The following is a 16,224-nucleotide window of genomic DNA, read 5'->3' on the forward strand; positions in this document are numbered from 1 at the left end:
GTACAGAAGGGCTGAAGAGTGTCCAGTCCATCAAAGTAAGAGGTAGTATGATAATTGGTTTTGAATATTCATTACCTTTGCTTTGAATATAATGTATTTAACTGTAAGCCTGTGTAATTTAATTTTAAATGGTGGTTGTATTTAACAACTGGCTTGCAAATTTCCTGAAAACTCAACAGTTGTTTCTTAGAAGCTGGAACGAGATGGTTCCAGAACAGCAGTGGATGAGCAGTTTTTAGATGTTATATTGACAACCATAAATTGTAGCTTATGAGTGAGCAGTTCCATGGTGATGCACTTAAGTAGCCATCTGATGGGCTTCTGCTAAAAAAAATAAGGGTCCCCCATCCTCACCCCAAACTGTATCCAGGATTACGTGCATGCTGTTAATAAGGGTGGCTGTTTGCACTGGGGAGGCTGTAACCTCCCGCTAATGACCCACAGAGTTCTGTGAGGATATCAAGATGGAATGTCTCCATTTTTCTCATCCAGGCAGCCGGATGGGCCACTGGGACCACTGTATGCTTCTTCAAACCCCGAGTACCTCAGTGCCAGCGATGGTGAGTATGATCCCCTCCCTTGTGGGTGACCAGAATCCCGCTGTTCAGTTTCCTTTGCCATCACTGTCAAGTGACAGTCAAGGGTTGATACCCTGGGGGACTGAGAAGAGTCCTTTTGTTCAGTTGAGTCTGCAGACCTGCCCCTTGCTGCAGAAACCCTGTTACCGGGAGCAGTCGGACACCTGCCGTCTGGCACTTGTTTGAATGGGCTGAACTAGCTGGTCTGGGACCCATGCGTGGGCTTGGCTGAGAGGCCATGAACTTGGTGCCCCAGCTGTGGGGGTATAGAGCTTGGATCCTGTGCCAGAGAGAGTGCCGAGGGTCAGAGCCAGAAAGTGGTGACCAAACTGGTCATCCAGGCTCGGAGGTGGGAATCAGAAGCCAAGGTGAGAGACTGGGGATCAGGGATGGGGCAGGCAAGAAGCAGGGACAAGATGGGGAAGGTGGGAGGCTGGGTGTGTACCAGGGGCACATCTGCTATTGCTGGCAGCTGGCCATGGGTGTGACGCTGATGCTGATATGGCAGGATCAATGGCCGTATTCCCCTGGATTGTACCAAAAGGCAGTGAGTGACCCCTGAGGAAAAGGCTTGGCTGTTCCTTCAGATGCGAAGGCAGCGGTTGCACTACAAGTTTCTAAAATGCTTCATGCAGCAAATTCAAAAAGCGACTTTCAAGGCATGAACACCATCGCCTGGCAGGATGCTGCCTTGGGGTACAGGGGGGGTGTTTTTAAGGGTACCTGGGATTTGTTTTAAATAAGTCTGATAAGAAAGACATGCAGACCTGCAAGTGACTATCGTGAGGAAGAAGTTTAGACTCACAGAGTCCGGAGAAACAGGAGGCAGGGCCACATGGGGAAGCACCAGGGTCGGCAGAGGGAGAGGAGGGAAAAACGTGGGCAAGAGGCTTTATTGTCTTTTCCATGGGAAAGGAGAGGTCAGGCAGGGTAAGACATAGGATGAGCTAGTTTGAACTGTTTCAGCAGGGTCTGGGGCATAGGGGCTGTCCTTGGTTGTCTGCAAACTGGCCCTGGGGTGATCAGGGCAGGGGGAGAGTGGCCCAGAGTGTGACAGGCTGATCACGGAGGGGGTTGGGGTGTGGGCTGTGGATTGGTCGGTTTGCATATGAAAAGTGGGCTCACAGGCACGTCATTTACTGTCTGTAGGAATTGGCCACCCCTGGGATGGGCGGTCCTGACAGGCTCAGCAAGACCTCAAAGCATCAGAATAGAGAAACTAGACAAGGAGTTTATTCCAAGTGGGAATATGCACAGAGCCCAGGAGCAGGAGGGGGCGAATGTTTATCCAGAGCCTCCTCTGCCTCTTTGAGAATGGCATTGTTAACCGTCTCGGAGATGGGGAAGCTGAACCTCAGGACCACGTCTCCACGCTACTGTCCTGCTTCCTTCCAGGGATGCAGCAGTGGCTGAGAGCACAGGGGTACTAAGTGAAAGCTAGAAATTGGGGCTCATGGGTCTTTAAGGCCAGGAAGTTCTGGGCCAAGGGATACACACAGGGAAAGGTCCAAGCTCAGAACCCTGAGGGGCCCCCCAGTGAGCATCTGTGAGTTCATTTGGGTGCAGAACGCTTGTCTGATCCAATGTCCTTGAAAGAGCCATTGGTGACCGTATCGTGTCGCTCGGACTGCTGTGATCAGACTGGGTGGCTTAGTAAACAGTTTGATTTCTTCACAGTCCTGGAGGCTGGAAGTCTGAGATCAAGGGGTCAGCAGGGTTGGTTTCTCCTGAGGCCTCTCTCCTTGGCTTGTAGACAGCCGTCTTCTCCCTGTGTCCTCACATGGTCTTCCCTCTGTGTGTGTCTGTGTCCTGATCTCCTCTTCAAGGACACCAGTCAGAGTGGATTAGGGCCACCCTAATGACCTCATTTTACCTCGATCACCTCTGTAAAGACTCCATCTCCAAATACAGTCACATTCTGAGATACCAGGGTTAGGATGTCAACATATAAATTTGCTAAGGACACAGTTCAGCCCGTAACAGGTGCAGAGGAGGGCAGAAAACATCTTGGCTTTTCTTATGAGGACTTTGTGTATTTGTCTGCAGATTATTTGCTGCGTAACAAACCACCCCAAACTTAGTGGCTTAAAACAAACACCATTTGGTTGGTTCGCCACCTGGGCAGTGCTTGGCTGGGTGGTTCTTCTGTTCTCACTTATGTGGCTGCATCCCATCTGCAGATCCACTGGCACTGGGTGGTCTTGGGTGAGCTCACTCACCTGTCAGATAAGGTCATCCCCTATCCCCTTGGTACTTTGCAGAAAGAACAGGCTCAGATGGGAATTAGCATCCTTTGGTAGCAGGGCTCTGAAATCAGACAGAAAGGATGGGGATGCAGGCTCAGCTCAGCATTTACTGGCCAGAACCCTGGACTCCTTCCCCAGTCTCTGCCTGTCCTGTTCCTGGCTCTGTGCCCACTGCCCGGCACAGGGTCTGGATCACAGAAGTCACTTAGTGAACGTTTGGGAGGGGGAGCTCAGGTGGGAGATGGCCAGGGACCCCTGAGGGATCCTTCAAGGGTACTGTGTAGATAAGTGAGGTGTAGTGTTTCCCTGCTCTGTGTACGTGCCGGATGAGTGGGAGGTGCCTCGAGAGAAGATCACGCTCCTGCGAGAACTGGGGCAGGGCTCCTTCGGCATGGTGTACGAGGGCAACGCCAGGGACATTGTCAAGGGCGAGGCGGAGACCCGAGTGGCGGTGAAGACGGTCAACGAGTCCGCCAGCCTGCGAGAGCGGATCGAATTTCTCAACGAGGCCTCGGTCATGAAGGGCTTCACCTGCCACCACGTGGTGAGTCCCGAGTTGGCTCCGGGAGCAGAAAAAGTCTTCCTTTAATACCTGTCCTTCCTCCTATTGCATAGAGCAATAGAGGTCCTATTGTGGACCTCCTGCCCAGCCCCGACTCTGCTGAACATCCAAAACAAGGGTGGCCCTTCCCTTCTCATTTCTCAAATCCCATCCTCTCCCACCTCACTCAGAGCAAGACCCTTTTCACTGTCCCATTGCTTTCCAGAATCTTCCATCTCTTCCCTCTTCCTGGCTCCTTTGTAACCTTTAAACACAGTGGTCCACCCCTTCCCTGCTCCCCCAAGTCAACACAGACTCTCCCTGCCTTTCTGCTCCCACCACGGTCCCTTCATTTCTCCTTGAGCCTGTATCCTTTCATCCTTGCCCCACGCATATTCCAGGAGCACCTGCTCTGTACTGAGCTGCATTCTCCTCTCCGGGATGCAGCAGACGTCTGCCCTCCTGGAGCTCTCAATCCCGCGGGTGGAGACAGACTCTAAACCCAGTAGATTAATGATGTTGTCCACAAGGATATGATACTATGGCAACAGGGGAGCAGAGGGCAGAGTTGGGGAACTGGGAATGCAGCAGTGGCGAAGGTATATTTGAGCAAAGACTTCAGAGTGTAGGGACCGAGCCGTGTGGACAGATCGGCTGAGGACAGTCAGCTCAGGCGAGGGGACAGAGGGTCAGGCAGTGGAAACAGCTATGCGAAGGCCTGGAAGTGGGCCTTTGCGTTCAGAGATACGAGGGTTTGCCTTGACATGTTGTGCTGTGTGGGGGCAGGTCTGTCTGCTTCCCCCCCGCCACCAGACTGTGAGTTCTGAATTCTCCCACTCCCCAACCCAACAAGACATGGACCTTGGTGTTTCAGCCGGGCAGACCAGGGCTTTCCACAGTCCACTCAGGAGCAGGGCGCTGTGTGTGATGTAGGTCCCAGACAGGGAGACCCGGGTGAGTGGACATCTTGCCACGGACCCTCATCCAAGAACCGCCCCCCCCGCCCCTCCCCCCCATGCTTGTTCCACAGGTCCGCCTCCTGGGGGTGGTATCCAAAGGCCAGCCGACGCTGGTGGTGATGGAGTTGATGGCTCACGGGGACTTGAAGAGCTACCTCCGTTCCCTGCGGCCTGAGGCCGAGGTGAGCTGCCTCCAGGTGCCCAGCGGGGTGCCCGCTGCCGGCCTCGGGCACTGGTGTCGCTGAACACGACCCCATGTTTCGACTTTAGAATAACCCCGGCCGCCCTCCCCCTACCCTGCAAGAGATGATTCAGATGGCTGCGGAGATCGCCGACGGGATGGCATACCTGAACGCCAAGAAGTTTGTACACCGGGACCTCGCAGCTCGAAACTGTATGGTCGCCCACGATTTTACCGTCAAAATTGGAGGTGCGTCTGCCTTTCTGCTTTGAAATGTCTGGGCCAGGCCTTCCCATTTCAGGAGGAGTTGTCTATAGCAAGTGCTTCAATCTTTTCTAATATTGGGAAGGGGCAGGGTTCGGACGGGGACCTAGTCCTCATGCTGTAATTTAATTGCATTGGTTCATTAATTCACTCGTTCACTTCTTTAAGTAGCGTTTGTGCCAGCCGCTGCAGGAGGTGTTACGGGGGCGAGGTTGAATGAGTCGCCGTGATTTTTCTGCTCTTGTGCAGCTTGCAGTTCTTATTTGCACCATCCAGCACAGTAGCCACTGGCCACTGTGTTTAATGTAAATTCAGTAAAATAAAATAAAATTTAGTAAAATAAAATAAATTCAGTAAACTGATTTAAGCTAATTTAAATTCAGTAAAATAAAATAAATTCAATCAAATAAAATATATTCAGTAAAATAAAATAAATTCAGTAAAATAAAATAAAATAATTAAAATGTAGTAAACTAATTTAAGTTAGTTTCAATTCAGTAAAATAAGATGAAATTAATTCAGTGAAATAAAATGAAATTAAGTAAAACTAAATAATTTAAATTCAGTAAACTAATTTAGATTAATTTAAATTCAGTAAAATAATTTCAATTAATTTTTTTAACATCTTTATTGGAGCATAATTGCTTTATAACGGTGTGTTAGTTTCTGCTGTATAACAAAGTGAATCAGCAATACATATACAGATATCCCCATATCTCCACCCTCTTGCGTCTCCCTCCCACCCTCCCTATCCCACCCCTCTAGGTGGTCACAAAGCACCGAGCTGATCTCCCTGTGCTATGCAGCTGCTTCCCACTAGCTATCTATCTTACATTTGGTAGTGTATATATGTCCATGCCACTCTCTCACTTCGTCCCAGCTTACCCTTCCCCCTCCCCGTGTCCTCAAGTCCATTCTTTACGTCTGCATCTTTATTCCTTTCCTGCCCCTAGGTTCTTCAGAACAATTTTTTGTTTTTTTAGATTCCATATATAGTAAAATAAAATGAAATTAATTAAGTAAAATAAATAAATAAATTAATTAATTAATTAATTCAGTAAAGCAAAATAAAATAACTAAAATTCAGTGAACTAATTTACATTCATGTAAATTCAGTAAAATAAAATATTAAGTCCATCAGTCGAACTGGGAACCTTGAACAATATTGGACAGTGTGATGTAGACCACGTTCATCATCACAGAAAGTTCTACTGGGCAGAGCTGTTCTGGATGAACAGTGAAATAGTTGACATGTAAATAAGATGATGGAGACTGGGAAGAGAGCACTGAAGGAAGTAAAGGGTTCAGTTCCATGATGGAGAGGAAAGGCCTCTCTCTCTGTAAGGAGGCAACGTTTTAACCAAGACTTGCAGGGTCAGAAGTTGCCCTGAGAGATGGCGTCTCAGGGGGAGCTACAGCACGTGCAGAGGCTGTGAGGTTGGAAGGATGGCTGATGTGGTGTGAATAAGGTGAACGCAGAGGGGAGCAGAGCAGTGTGAGATGCGAGGTTGAGGAGAGAAGTAGGAGCCACACTGGGAAGGTCCTTGTCGGTCATGGTAGGTCGTCTCGATGTTATCCTACATAGCCAGTGTGAAGCAGGAAGTGACATGATCCTATTTATGTAGCTTCTCTTGGGCAGTGGGCTGTCAGGGTCAGGATGGAGGGAGGGTCCTGCAGGTGAGAGACGGTGGCGGGCCTGGGGGCGTCCAGGGCTGTGGAGAGGAACAGACCAGAGAGGGATGTGGAGGGCGAGGGGGCAGGACTCGCCACTGTCTTTTCTGTGGGGTGTGAGGAAAGAGGGTGGCCAAGGGAAGACCCAGCACTGGGTTTCTGGCTGGGCAGCTGGGTGGGTGGTGGGACCAGATCCAGTGGCGAACAGTAGGTTGGTTGCAGAGCGTGAAAAGTTCAGTTTGGGATGCCTGTGAGGTCATGGGTAGGAAGAAGGCATTGCTGAGGGTGACATTCCCAAGCTCCAGGTCAGAACATCACTTCTTTGCTACTTGGTGGTTCTTTTTCTTTCCCTTTAAATGGTGGCCCATCCTCTCCCTCCACATCCCCATGAGTACCCTCAGAATCCATTCTCACTGGATCTGGCTGTGACCCAGGTAAGCACACACCTGAGGCAGGTGAGCTCACACCTGGGGCAGGTGCCTTCATCTGAGGGCTCTACCAGGGGTGGGGCAGAAAAGATGGCAGACAGCTGGCCACAGGCGGAAGGCTAAGAACATGTGAACTACTGTTTGTTGTCAGACTTTGGAATGACCAGAGACATCTACGAAACGGATTACTACCGGAAAGGGGGAAAGGGTCTGCTCCCCGTGCGGTGGATGGCACCCGAATCCCTGAAGGACGGGGTCTTTACCACTTCTTCGGACATGTGGTGAGTCATGTGTGGGTTGGTGGACAGAACACTGCACTTGAATTCCAGGTTGCTCTGCTAGTATGACCAGTGCAAGAGGGGTCACTTAAAAACTGCCTTCCCTCAGGGCTTCTCCATCTAGAAAAAGAAGGGATGGCATGTCTGGGGACCCTTGCACAGCTACTGTGACATTCCAGTGGACACTAATCTTATAGGCATTTCTGAGCTGCAGCATGAATTGTTTAGTGAACTGGCCAACCAGGTTCTAGTAAAACCAAGAAGGGGTGTGTGTGTGTGTTGTGTGTATTTTAACGGCTTCTTTGTTACTATTCTCGACTGTCATTGGCAGGTCCTTTGGCGTGGTCCTTTGGGAAATTACCAGCTTGGCGGAACAGCCTTACCAAGGCCTATCAAACGAGCAGGTGTTAAAATTTGTCATGGATGGAGGGTATCTGGATCAACCCGACAACTGTCCAGAGAGAGTGTAAGTGTAGAAATGGGGTACAGCATGTGAGGTGCTCATTCAAAAGTCTTTGCCCTTTTGCCTGGATACTCATGTTTGTGTATCATGTGTCTACATGTCTTTGTGTTTGCAGATTTTTTTCTTTGCACGCACACTTGTGTTTGTATTCCATTTATGATGTCTGTGTGTGTGCTTGTGCTTGCCTGATGCATCTTTGCATGCACACTTGTGTTTGCATATTGTGTCTACATACATGCTTGTGTTTGTGTATTATATCTTTAGATGTATGCTCTATTGCGTTTCATCTTTTTGGAAGGTTGTATAGGAAATTGCACAGCAGTGGTTACTTTGGGAAGGAAACTGGGGAGCTGGAGTGGAGACTTAGGTTTAACTCTCTATTCTTTATACACTTAACATTTTTGTCAGGAAAATAATACAGTGGTATATGTCAATTATAATCTCATTAAAAGTGGAAAAAAGAAATCACTGAGCATAAACACTAAAAAAAAAAAAAAATTGTCAGGAGTATGTATGACATATTCCCCTCCCAATATATGTCTTAAATTTTTGTTGTAGGAACAACTGTACAACACAGACACCAAATGCACATCATTAAACACTTACCAAATTATCCAGCGTCATAATAGTCCAATAAATGTAAAGTAAAATAAAGAAAGTACTATCTTCCTAAACTAGCAATAGAAGGAAGGAAGAAAGGAAGGAAGGGAAGGAGGGAGGGAGGGAGGCAGGAAAGAAGGGAGCGTTTTAATATTCAATTCTGTCAGTGGTATGGTTAGATAATCTTTCTTATCACCCTGTTGTCATAGCTACTCACAGCAATGTTATTTAAATCTCAAAAAAAAAAAAAAAAGAAATGATCAAAGCATCCAACAATGTGAGAACTGCCAAGTAAATTGATAAAATAATACAAAACAGAAATTGACATTTCAGATGATGCTTATGATATATTTTATAACTCAGTGGATTAGCTTATGTTAAAATAAGTGTAATAAATGTGTGTAAATTACATTTCCAAATGTATCCAGATAGAAAAGACAAGAGGTTATATCTGAAGGAGAGTTGTGCGCAAGCTGTATTTTCTCCATATTTTTGGGTGTTTTCTAACTTTCTACAATAAGCATTTACTACATATAAATTCCCTTATCAGTGTTTCTTAAGAAAAAACTTTGCCCTCCTGAAAAAAATCCATGGAGGGAGGCCATTTTGATGCTTCATCCTCAAAAGAATAAGATAGCTGTTTAGAAAACGTAGTTTGAAGAAACCTCGTATGCCAAAAAATATATATATGAAGCAGAGTTACTTAGAAACTCTGAGTAAAATATTTTTAAGCATCTCTTCATGAAGGGCCTTTCCTTGCCAAGCCAATTAGCAGCTAGGTGTAGTTCCAGGACCAGGGAAGTTACATGTAGACCCTAGGGTGGGGGGCCTGCAAACTTTTTCTCTAAAGGGCCATAGTGTAAATATTTTCAGCTTTGTGGGCTGGGTGGCTCTCTGCCTTGTAGCTGGAAGCAGCCGTGGATGATGGATAATTGGATGGGTGTGGCTGCGTGCCAATAAAACTTTATTTACAAAAACACTCAGGGGGCCATATTTGGTCCAGGGCTGAAGTTTGCCAACCCCTGCCCTAGAAGAAGTTACAGTGGGGAAAGGAGGAGGTAAACTGGAAATCCCAAGCCCTCGGGGCCTGTCCTAGGTAAAGTCATAGTCTCCACCCGCCCGCCACCCCCCACCCTCCAGAGAGCGGGGGCTGGGCCTGCAGGACAGCCACTCAGAACTGGCCCTCTAGGGTCAGTCCGCCCAGCTGCCCTCGTCAGGTGCAGGGATGTACATATAGAGTGAGGAACCGACAGAAAACAGACCCACAGACGTAGAAAACAAACTTACAGTTACCAAAGGGGAAAGGGGGAGGAGGGATAAATTAGGAGGTTGGGATTAACAGATACACACTACCATATATAAAATAGATAAACAACAAGGACCTACTGTATAGCACAGGGAACTATACTCAATATTTTGTAATAATCTATAAGGGAAAATAATCTTAAAAAGAATATATATATTCTTTTATATATATGTGTGTGTATATGTATATATATATATATAACTGAATCACTTTGCTGTACACCTGAAACTAGCACATCATTGTAAATCAGTCATACTTCAATTTTTAAAAAAATGATGGGGACTTCCCTGGCGGTCCAGTGGTTAGGACTCCACGGTTCCACTGCAGTGGGCACGGGTTCGATTCCTGGTCGGGGAACAAAGATCCCACAAGCCGGGTGGCGCGGCCAAAAGCATAAAAATAAATAAATAATGCAAATTTAAAAATTAAAAGAAAAAAACACGATGAACCATGGTCTTCAGCATGTAGCAACATCAGGAGAGGCCCTTCTGGATCTGGTTTGGGGATGAGACAGCCCCCTTGACTCTCTTTAGAAAACCATCTTTCAGCGCCCCTAGAATCGCTGTTTCTGCTTGACTGTCGCCTTTCCGGTGCCGGGCACTTGTCCCCGTGGGTGTGGGCCACAGGCGAGGGGTGGGGAGGGGGCCGCTTGGCGGGGGGCCCCGCGCCTCACCCCCCCACGTGCCCTCTGTCCTGCAGCACCGACCTGATGCGCATGTGCTGGCAGTTCAACCCCAAGATGCGGCCGACCTTCCTGGAGATTGTCGACCTGCTCAAGGACGAGCTGCACCCCAGTTTCCCCGAAGTTTCCTTCTTCCACAGCGAGGAGAACAAGGTGCCCGAGAGCGAGGAGCTGGAGATGGAATTTGAGGACATGGAGAGTGTCCCCCTGGACCGGTCGTCACATGCGCAGAGGGAGGAGGCCGGGGGCCGGGATGGAGGGTCCGCGCTGGGGCTAAAGAGAAACTATGAGGAGCACATCCCCTACACCCACATGAACGGGGGCAAGAAAAACGGACGCATTCTGACTCTGCCCCGGTCTAATCCTTCCTAACGGCCCCTGCTCGGGGGAATGGTTCCTGTGTTCACTTTCCTCTGGTTTGAAGGCCTTCAGAAAACTCAGGATTTTCACACGACTCAGCCGCAGTGTCAAACGGAGCTCAGAGATCATACCTATCATCCATTTCTGTTCCTCTTCTGACTTAAAACACATTGGTGTGATTGCCAATTTGACTAGTCATCTGAGAACTTAACTGTGAACCCAGATGGGAAAGGGGTTCCCACGGCTGCTGTCCTTTTGGACCACCGAGGTTTTAAGCCCGGATGTTACCTTTTTTTTTTTTTCCTAGCAGATTGAAAGAAAGCACCTGTTTTTACAATGTTTTTTTTTTTTTTTTTTTTTGCTGGTGTCTGAGCTACAGTGTAAAACATAAATCTTGTTTGTGGAACAAAAGTTAGAAAGAAAGAAAAAAAAAAAAAACAAACAAAAAACAAACCCCAAAACCCTGTCCTAGTAGAATTCCAAACTTTGCAGAGTGGGCTTCAGGAAAGTTTTTTTCATCCAGAAGGATTTTTTTTTTTTTTTCCTTCACAAAATCAGTTCCTCAAATTGACCAATAGCTGCTGCTTTTGTACTTTGGATATAGTTTTGCAGTCCTGGGGTGTGGCTCACGTGTGTACTCGTGCGTGTGCGTGCGTGTGTGTGTGTGCAAATCATGCGTGCTGAGTGGCCGCTTTGGGGGTCAGCCCATGAAGGTTCTGCTCTTCTGGAGTGTGTGAGCCCCTGATCTGCTCCCCCCCGCTCCCTTCCTTCTTATCTACTGGGAGACTGTGCCCTCAAGATTCTCCTTCAGTCCCAAGTTTAGCCTCAGGAGTCTTCTCTCCCTTAACTTTGGTGAAAAATGTTTTCCAGGAGACATGGGAGTCGTTTGGAGTGATAATGGATCTTTTCAAGACCAAACAAAGCCAGGACATTAAAAAAAAAAAAAAAAAAAAAAAAAGAAGAAGAACTGAGATGATGAAGAGTTTTGAGAATATATTTGTAACATATTTAATTTAAAAAAAAAAATCTCCAGCATCAGCCTCATAAGTTATTGACCATTTCCCGGGGGGGCGGGTAGGGCATGGGGCTTTGTCTGCCTGTGTGGGGAGGCGGAGCCAGGCACCAGTGGCCTCTTTCCTTGGTCTTCAAGGCATCCATTTTTCTGGGACTAAAGCCACGTTAGCTGCTAAGCCTTCTGGACGTCGTGATCAGGCCACGCTGAGCATGTGGGTGATGGTGTTTGATGGATGGAAGCTGAGCCCTGCCTTCGAACACACTTGTGGCTCTTGCATCTTCTGGTTCCCTGTATGTATGTACCTCTCGAGCTTCCTCAGCTGTGTGTGCACGTCCTACGGGGATCGTGCAAACACAGCACCGTCAGATCCCAAAGTGGGACAGCACAGGGGGACTTGGAGAACACTAGCGATCTGAAGACGTGCCTGTTGGTCCCCTCCGCCCTCAGGGCATCCGACTGTCCTCAGAGCTGACTTCCCAGAAGCTGCTTTGCGCCCAGTGACCTCAGCTGGGCCAGGTGTGGGGCCTGAGCTGAATTCTCAGGTACTTACCGATCTTGCAGTCCCTAAGAGAGTACAGTCTGGAGGAGAAACCGCTAAGGACCTTCACACTACCAAGAACTTGCGAAGGAACGTGATGCCACAGTTGCTTCCCTTTGGGGAAAGAACTACAGCTGCTCAAATAAAGACCACGGTGAACTCATCACTTTGGTTCATCCAGATCATCACCCATGGGTTATCCATTGAGTGCATTTTCTCACAAGTTTTTGATTGCTTCCTTCTTTTCTTCTCTTAAGAGTTGTGGGCTTAAGAACAGGATAGAGATGCCATGGTGACCTCCGAACCTTCTCAATTCTTGATGAAGAACACAGGTAGACACACATCCTAGTTGCCTCTGGCTATCTTATTTATATGATTTGAGGAATGACAGCATGTCAGACTATTTCTGGGGAGCCTCAGTGATTGGGTACAAGGAGCACAGAAATTATTTTCGCCAAATTTATTTTGTACATAAAAGAGGGTCTGTACGTAAATTAAAAAGAAGACAAAACACGTAGATCTAGGTATTTTGTTCTTTTCGTAGTAAATTTGTAGTGGCCATATAGTACACTAGCAGCAATTTTCACATTTTTCTAATTCAGAAAGGTTTTCTTATATTAGGGGAAAATTATTTATTTTAATATATAAAAATCACTGTAAAAAATCACTTTCGTAAGAAATGGAGTGCATGTAAATTTTTTTTTTTCAAAGAAAAATAAACAGGTGAACGTGGGGTAATGATTTTTTTTTTCCCAGCACAATCTACCTCAGTGTATTGTTAGGATGTGATTCAATAATGGACATCTTTGAGACTTCAGAATTCTGCCTGGATCCGATCTGAATCAGGGAAAATTTGTATCAGCTGATTCTGAACGCCAGGGACCAGTAAGAATTTTGAGGGAGGGAGTTGGGCTGAAGTATGGCTTTCATGTGAGCATAGATCCTTTTTCTGGCTGATAATATTCTCCTCTGAATTTAATCTTCCTTTTTTTTTTTTTTGATGTTCCATCCATTGATACCGTGGCCCTTGAAATGAACCAAGTTTCAGGCCATCACGATGTATCTGACGTAGGGGGGGCATGCAGTCCTGAGTTATCCTTCTTTGGTGAGGGAAGTTCCCCTGTTGGGGCAAAGACAGGCTTTGGTACAGAGCCAGCGTCCCCATGGTCCCATGGCATCCCCCTGGTGTGAGCACCTAGGTGCCCTGGGCTCTCCATGGTTTATTTCCACTCCTTTCAGATTGAGATGCTTTTTTGGGGGGGTGGGGGTGGAAAAAATCACTGTCATGGGCACCTCGCACACAAACACCCAATGCAGAGTCTCTTTTTATTCTCTGAGTGGGAAGGGAGCATGTTGAGAAATCTCAACCCCAAACCCACCAAGATGCTGAACACATCTTTTAGCAACAAAACCTTGGACCCCCCTGTGTTTTGGTTCGGTTGACCTCAAGCTGATACTGTTTGACCTTGGGGCACTTTGATAACCCTTGTGTAAGTCTGGGCAGAGCCAGCAGGAGTGGTGTCATACTCAGCAAACCTCGCTGCCCTTCCCATACCTATAGGCACCACCCCTGCAGAGTCACCTTTCTTCCACTTGCCCTGGAGAGGTACTGTAGAGTGCTGGGCCCGCCCGTTGTAAACTGGAGTTCCCTAACTTCACTTAGCTGTCTCTGCTGCTGCAGTGAAAGAGGAAGCAGGCTTGGGTCACAACCTCCTTTTGCATCAGATAGTGTTGACTCTGTCACAACAGAACTTTAGTCCTAGAAATGGATGTCCTGGAGGATTGTAGTGATGGGTTACAAAAAAAAGCAACAAAGCCAGCTTTGGATGACACTTTTTGTTGTTTATGTTGAAAGGTGTCTCAGTATTTTAAAACCCCTTTTTATTTATGTGGCAAAATCCACATAGTTGTTTCTCTCTGGACCAGTGATGTCAAACACACGTCTGGAAATGTTTGTATTCTGGGAGCTGTTCTGGGTGATTTTCTGTCCTTTTAAGCTAGTAAGAAGCAAGAAGTGCTGCTGGTTCTCTGGATAGACGTTGAACACAACTGAAAGAAAATGTGGGAATTGGTGCAAAGATCTGCACCAACAACGCCGAGACCATTGGAGACTGCCTCTAACTGATGGGCAGGTCTTCCACTCTTCTCCAACCAGAGTGGGTGGTCTGCCATGAAATGTGCTTGTTGGGTTGGGAGGTGTTTATTTGTAGCCGTCATGACATTGGTCAGTGGGCAGGAAGACCATCAGGGCTTGGCCCATGCTCGCCATCTGGGTACATGATGGGATGTGCTGTAGTCCCCCAAACGACAATCTTTTTCTACTTTGTGGCGGGTGGAAGTTTGGGGTTCGGATGCCACTTGGCACATAGGCGATTCAGAAATGATGGTTTTGTTGGGAGTGGGGAACAGGGACATGCTGATTGTATATAAATGATACCTGTAGAATGGTGTCCCTTCAGAAAATCTTCTGGAATGTTCCTCAGAATATTGATTTGTGCCAGAGTTGAGGTTGGATAGAAAGAACAGATGGGCATTTGTCCTTTCAAAGACATGAGAGAATGCAATGGACATTCAGAGGCTGTGCCTGGAAGTGAATGTTTCCTTAGGGGTCTCTCCCAGAAACAGAGGGAAACAATGACTTTTTGAGCTCGCTGTCATCTTCTCATACCAGCCAAGGTCCAGAACCAGCCTGCAGCCGCGTTTTAATCTGGGTGTGGGCCCTAAAAATCCTTGTTAAAACTCAGACCAGGGATCTGGGGCTCTCGGTCCCGTTTGAGAAGAAAGGAAGAGCCTCCCCCAACCCAAAGCGTGTGTGTCCACACACACATTCAGGAATGGCTTCTTTACTCTCTACCTTGTGGGCCTGGGGGTCCCAGGCCCTGCGTATCAGCGGCAGACACCTCCCGTCCAACGTCAGCCAAGCAGGATCAAATGTGCCTCGGCTTATGCAGAAATCAACTCGGAGACGCAAAACCCACCAAGAGATCAATTCTTATTTTTTCAATGTTTTCCTACGAGAGCCAAGTAGCACCATGTACAGAATTTGCCTTCTTTTTTTTTTTTTTGGAATATCGAAATTGCTCTGCATGTAAAATATGGGATAATTACCTGTTTATATGAAAATTCAGAATAAATTATCTGAGAATACTCTTGTTTCTGTGTGGTGTCCAAGCGAGGACCTATGAACTGGGTGGGGTTGTGACTATGGGGTGGGTGAAGGGAAATCTCCCGGGATGTTGTGGGGATCTGTTTTGAGAGGGAACAAACCTCCAGGTTCTTCATAACAGTGAAGCAGGAGGTTAAATATTGTTAGCAGCAGGGCTGATGATACACTGATACACACCTGTAGAGCTGAACCAATGCTTTAAATATTGAACTATTTCTATACTATTTGGTAAGTTACTGCTACCTCAAGGACCCCAGACCTCCCCAGGATCCAAATACTAAGCAGCTCACTGCAAGAATACAAGGGGACCCCCAAGACCTTGCTGCATTCCACCATGCTGGAGACTTAGATGCTAAGGTATTGTAAATGTCATCCTGGGAACATGGACCTGCCCCCAGGGTGAGTGGTCAGTGCAGTGTTTGCTACTGTCCTGTTGCCCAAAGGAATTCACATAGATGACCCCAGAGTCAGCATGGGGGGAGGGGAGGACTGCCTGAGGGTTTAAATTCGGGGAGGTGGGGGAAGCGTGAATGAACCAAGAGTCAATCCTGCAACAGTTGCCCACACGTCTCACTTTACCCTTCTATGACTGAGGATGATAGACCTTCCTTCATATGACCATAGTGAGGATCAAATGAAGTAACGTTTATCCTCCATGCTCCCTCCAGGGAGTCCTTCCCACACCCCCCATATCCCTCCAGGTTCCCCGTCCTCCAAAAAATTGACGCCACTGCTAGGTGGTAGCCTGAATTGTGCCTCCCTGGGCTTGTGAAATTCAATAGAAGCCTTGTGGAAAAGGGAAAATGCTTTCCTCCCCAGGAAAGAATCTCAAGGATGCTTCAGCCTCAGGTGAGCAGGTGGGTGGGTGGTCTCTTTCCCCAGGTGGGCCACACAGACTCCTCAAACTTGTGGCCAAGTGACGACAATGCAGCTTAGGGTCCCTGGGGC

The 16,224-nt window shown here is 47.5% G+C and overlaps 1 protein-coding gene across 4 annotated transcripts in view; it reads left to right on the forward strand.

The window, feature by feature from the left end:
- The window catches only part of INSR (insulin receptor), a 132,920-nt gene extending 119,781 nt beyond the window's left edge, over positions 1-13,139 (forward strand). For all 4 annotated transcript variants that reach the window (XM_036846117.1, XM_036846118.1, XM_036846119.1 and 1 more), the window contains 7 exons: positions 493-560; positions 3,124-3,368; positions 4,396-4,506; positions 4,595-4,754; positions 7,020-7,149; positions 7,478-7,612; positions 10,215-13,139. In XM_036846117.1, coding sequence (XP_036702012.1) covers positions 493-560; positions 3,124-3,368; positions 4,396-4,506; positions 4,595-4,754; positions 7,020-7,149; positions 7,478-7,612; positions 10,215-10,569 — 1,204 coding nt within the window. In that variant the 3' untranslated portion in view covers positions 10,570-13,139. The remainder of the gene's footprint in view (positions 1-492; positions 561-3,123; positions 3,369-4,395; positions 4,507-4,594; positions 4,755-7,019; positions 7,150-7,477; positions 7,613-10,214) is intronic.
- Positions 13,140-16,224: the final 3,085 nt, after the last annotated feature.

This window comes from Balaenoptera musculus, chromosome 3 (genome assembly GCF_009873245.2).
Source record: "Balaenoptera musculus isolate JJ_BM4_2016_0621 chromosome 3, mBalMus1.pri.v3, whole genome shotgun sequence".
NCBI lineage: Eukaryota > Metazoa > Chordata > Mammalia > Artiodactyla > Balaenopteridae > Balaenoptera > Balaenoptera musculus.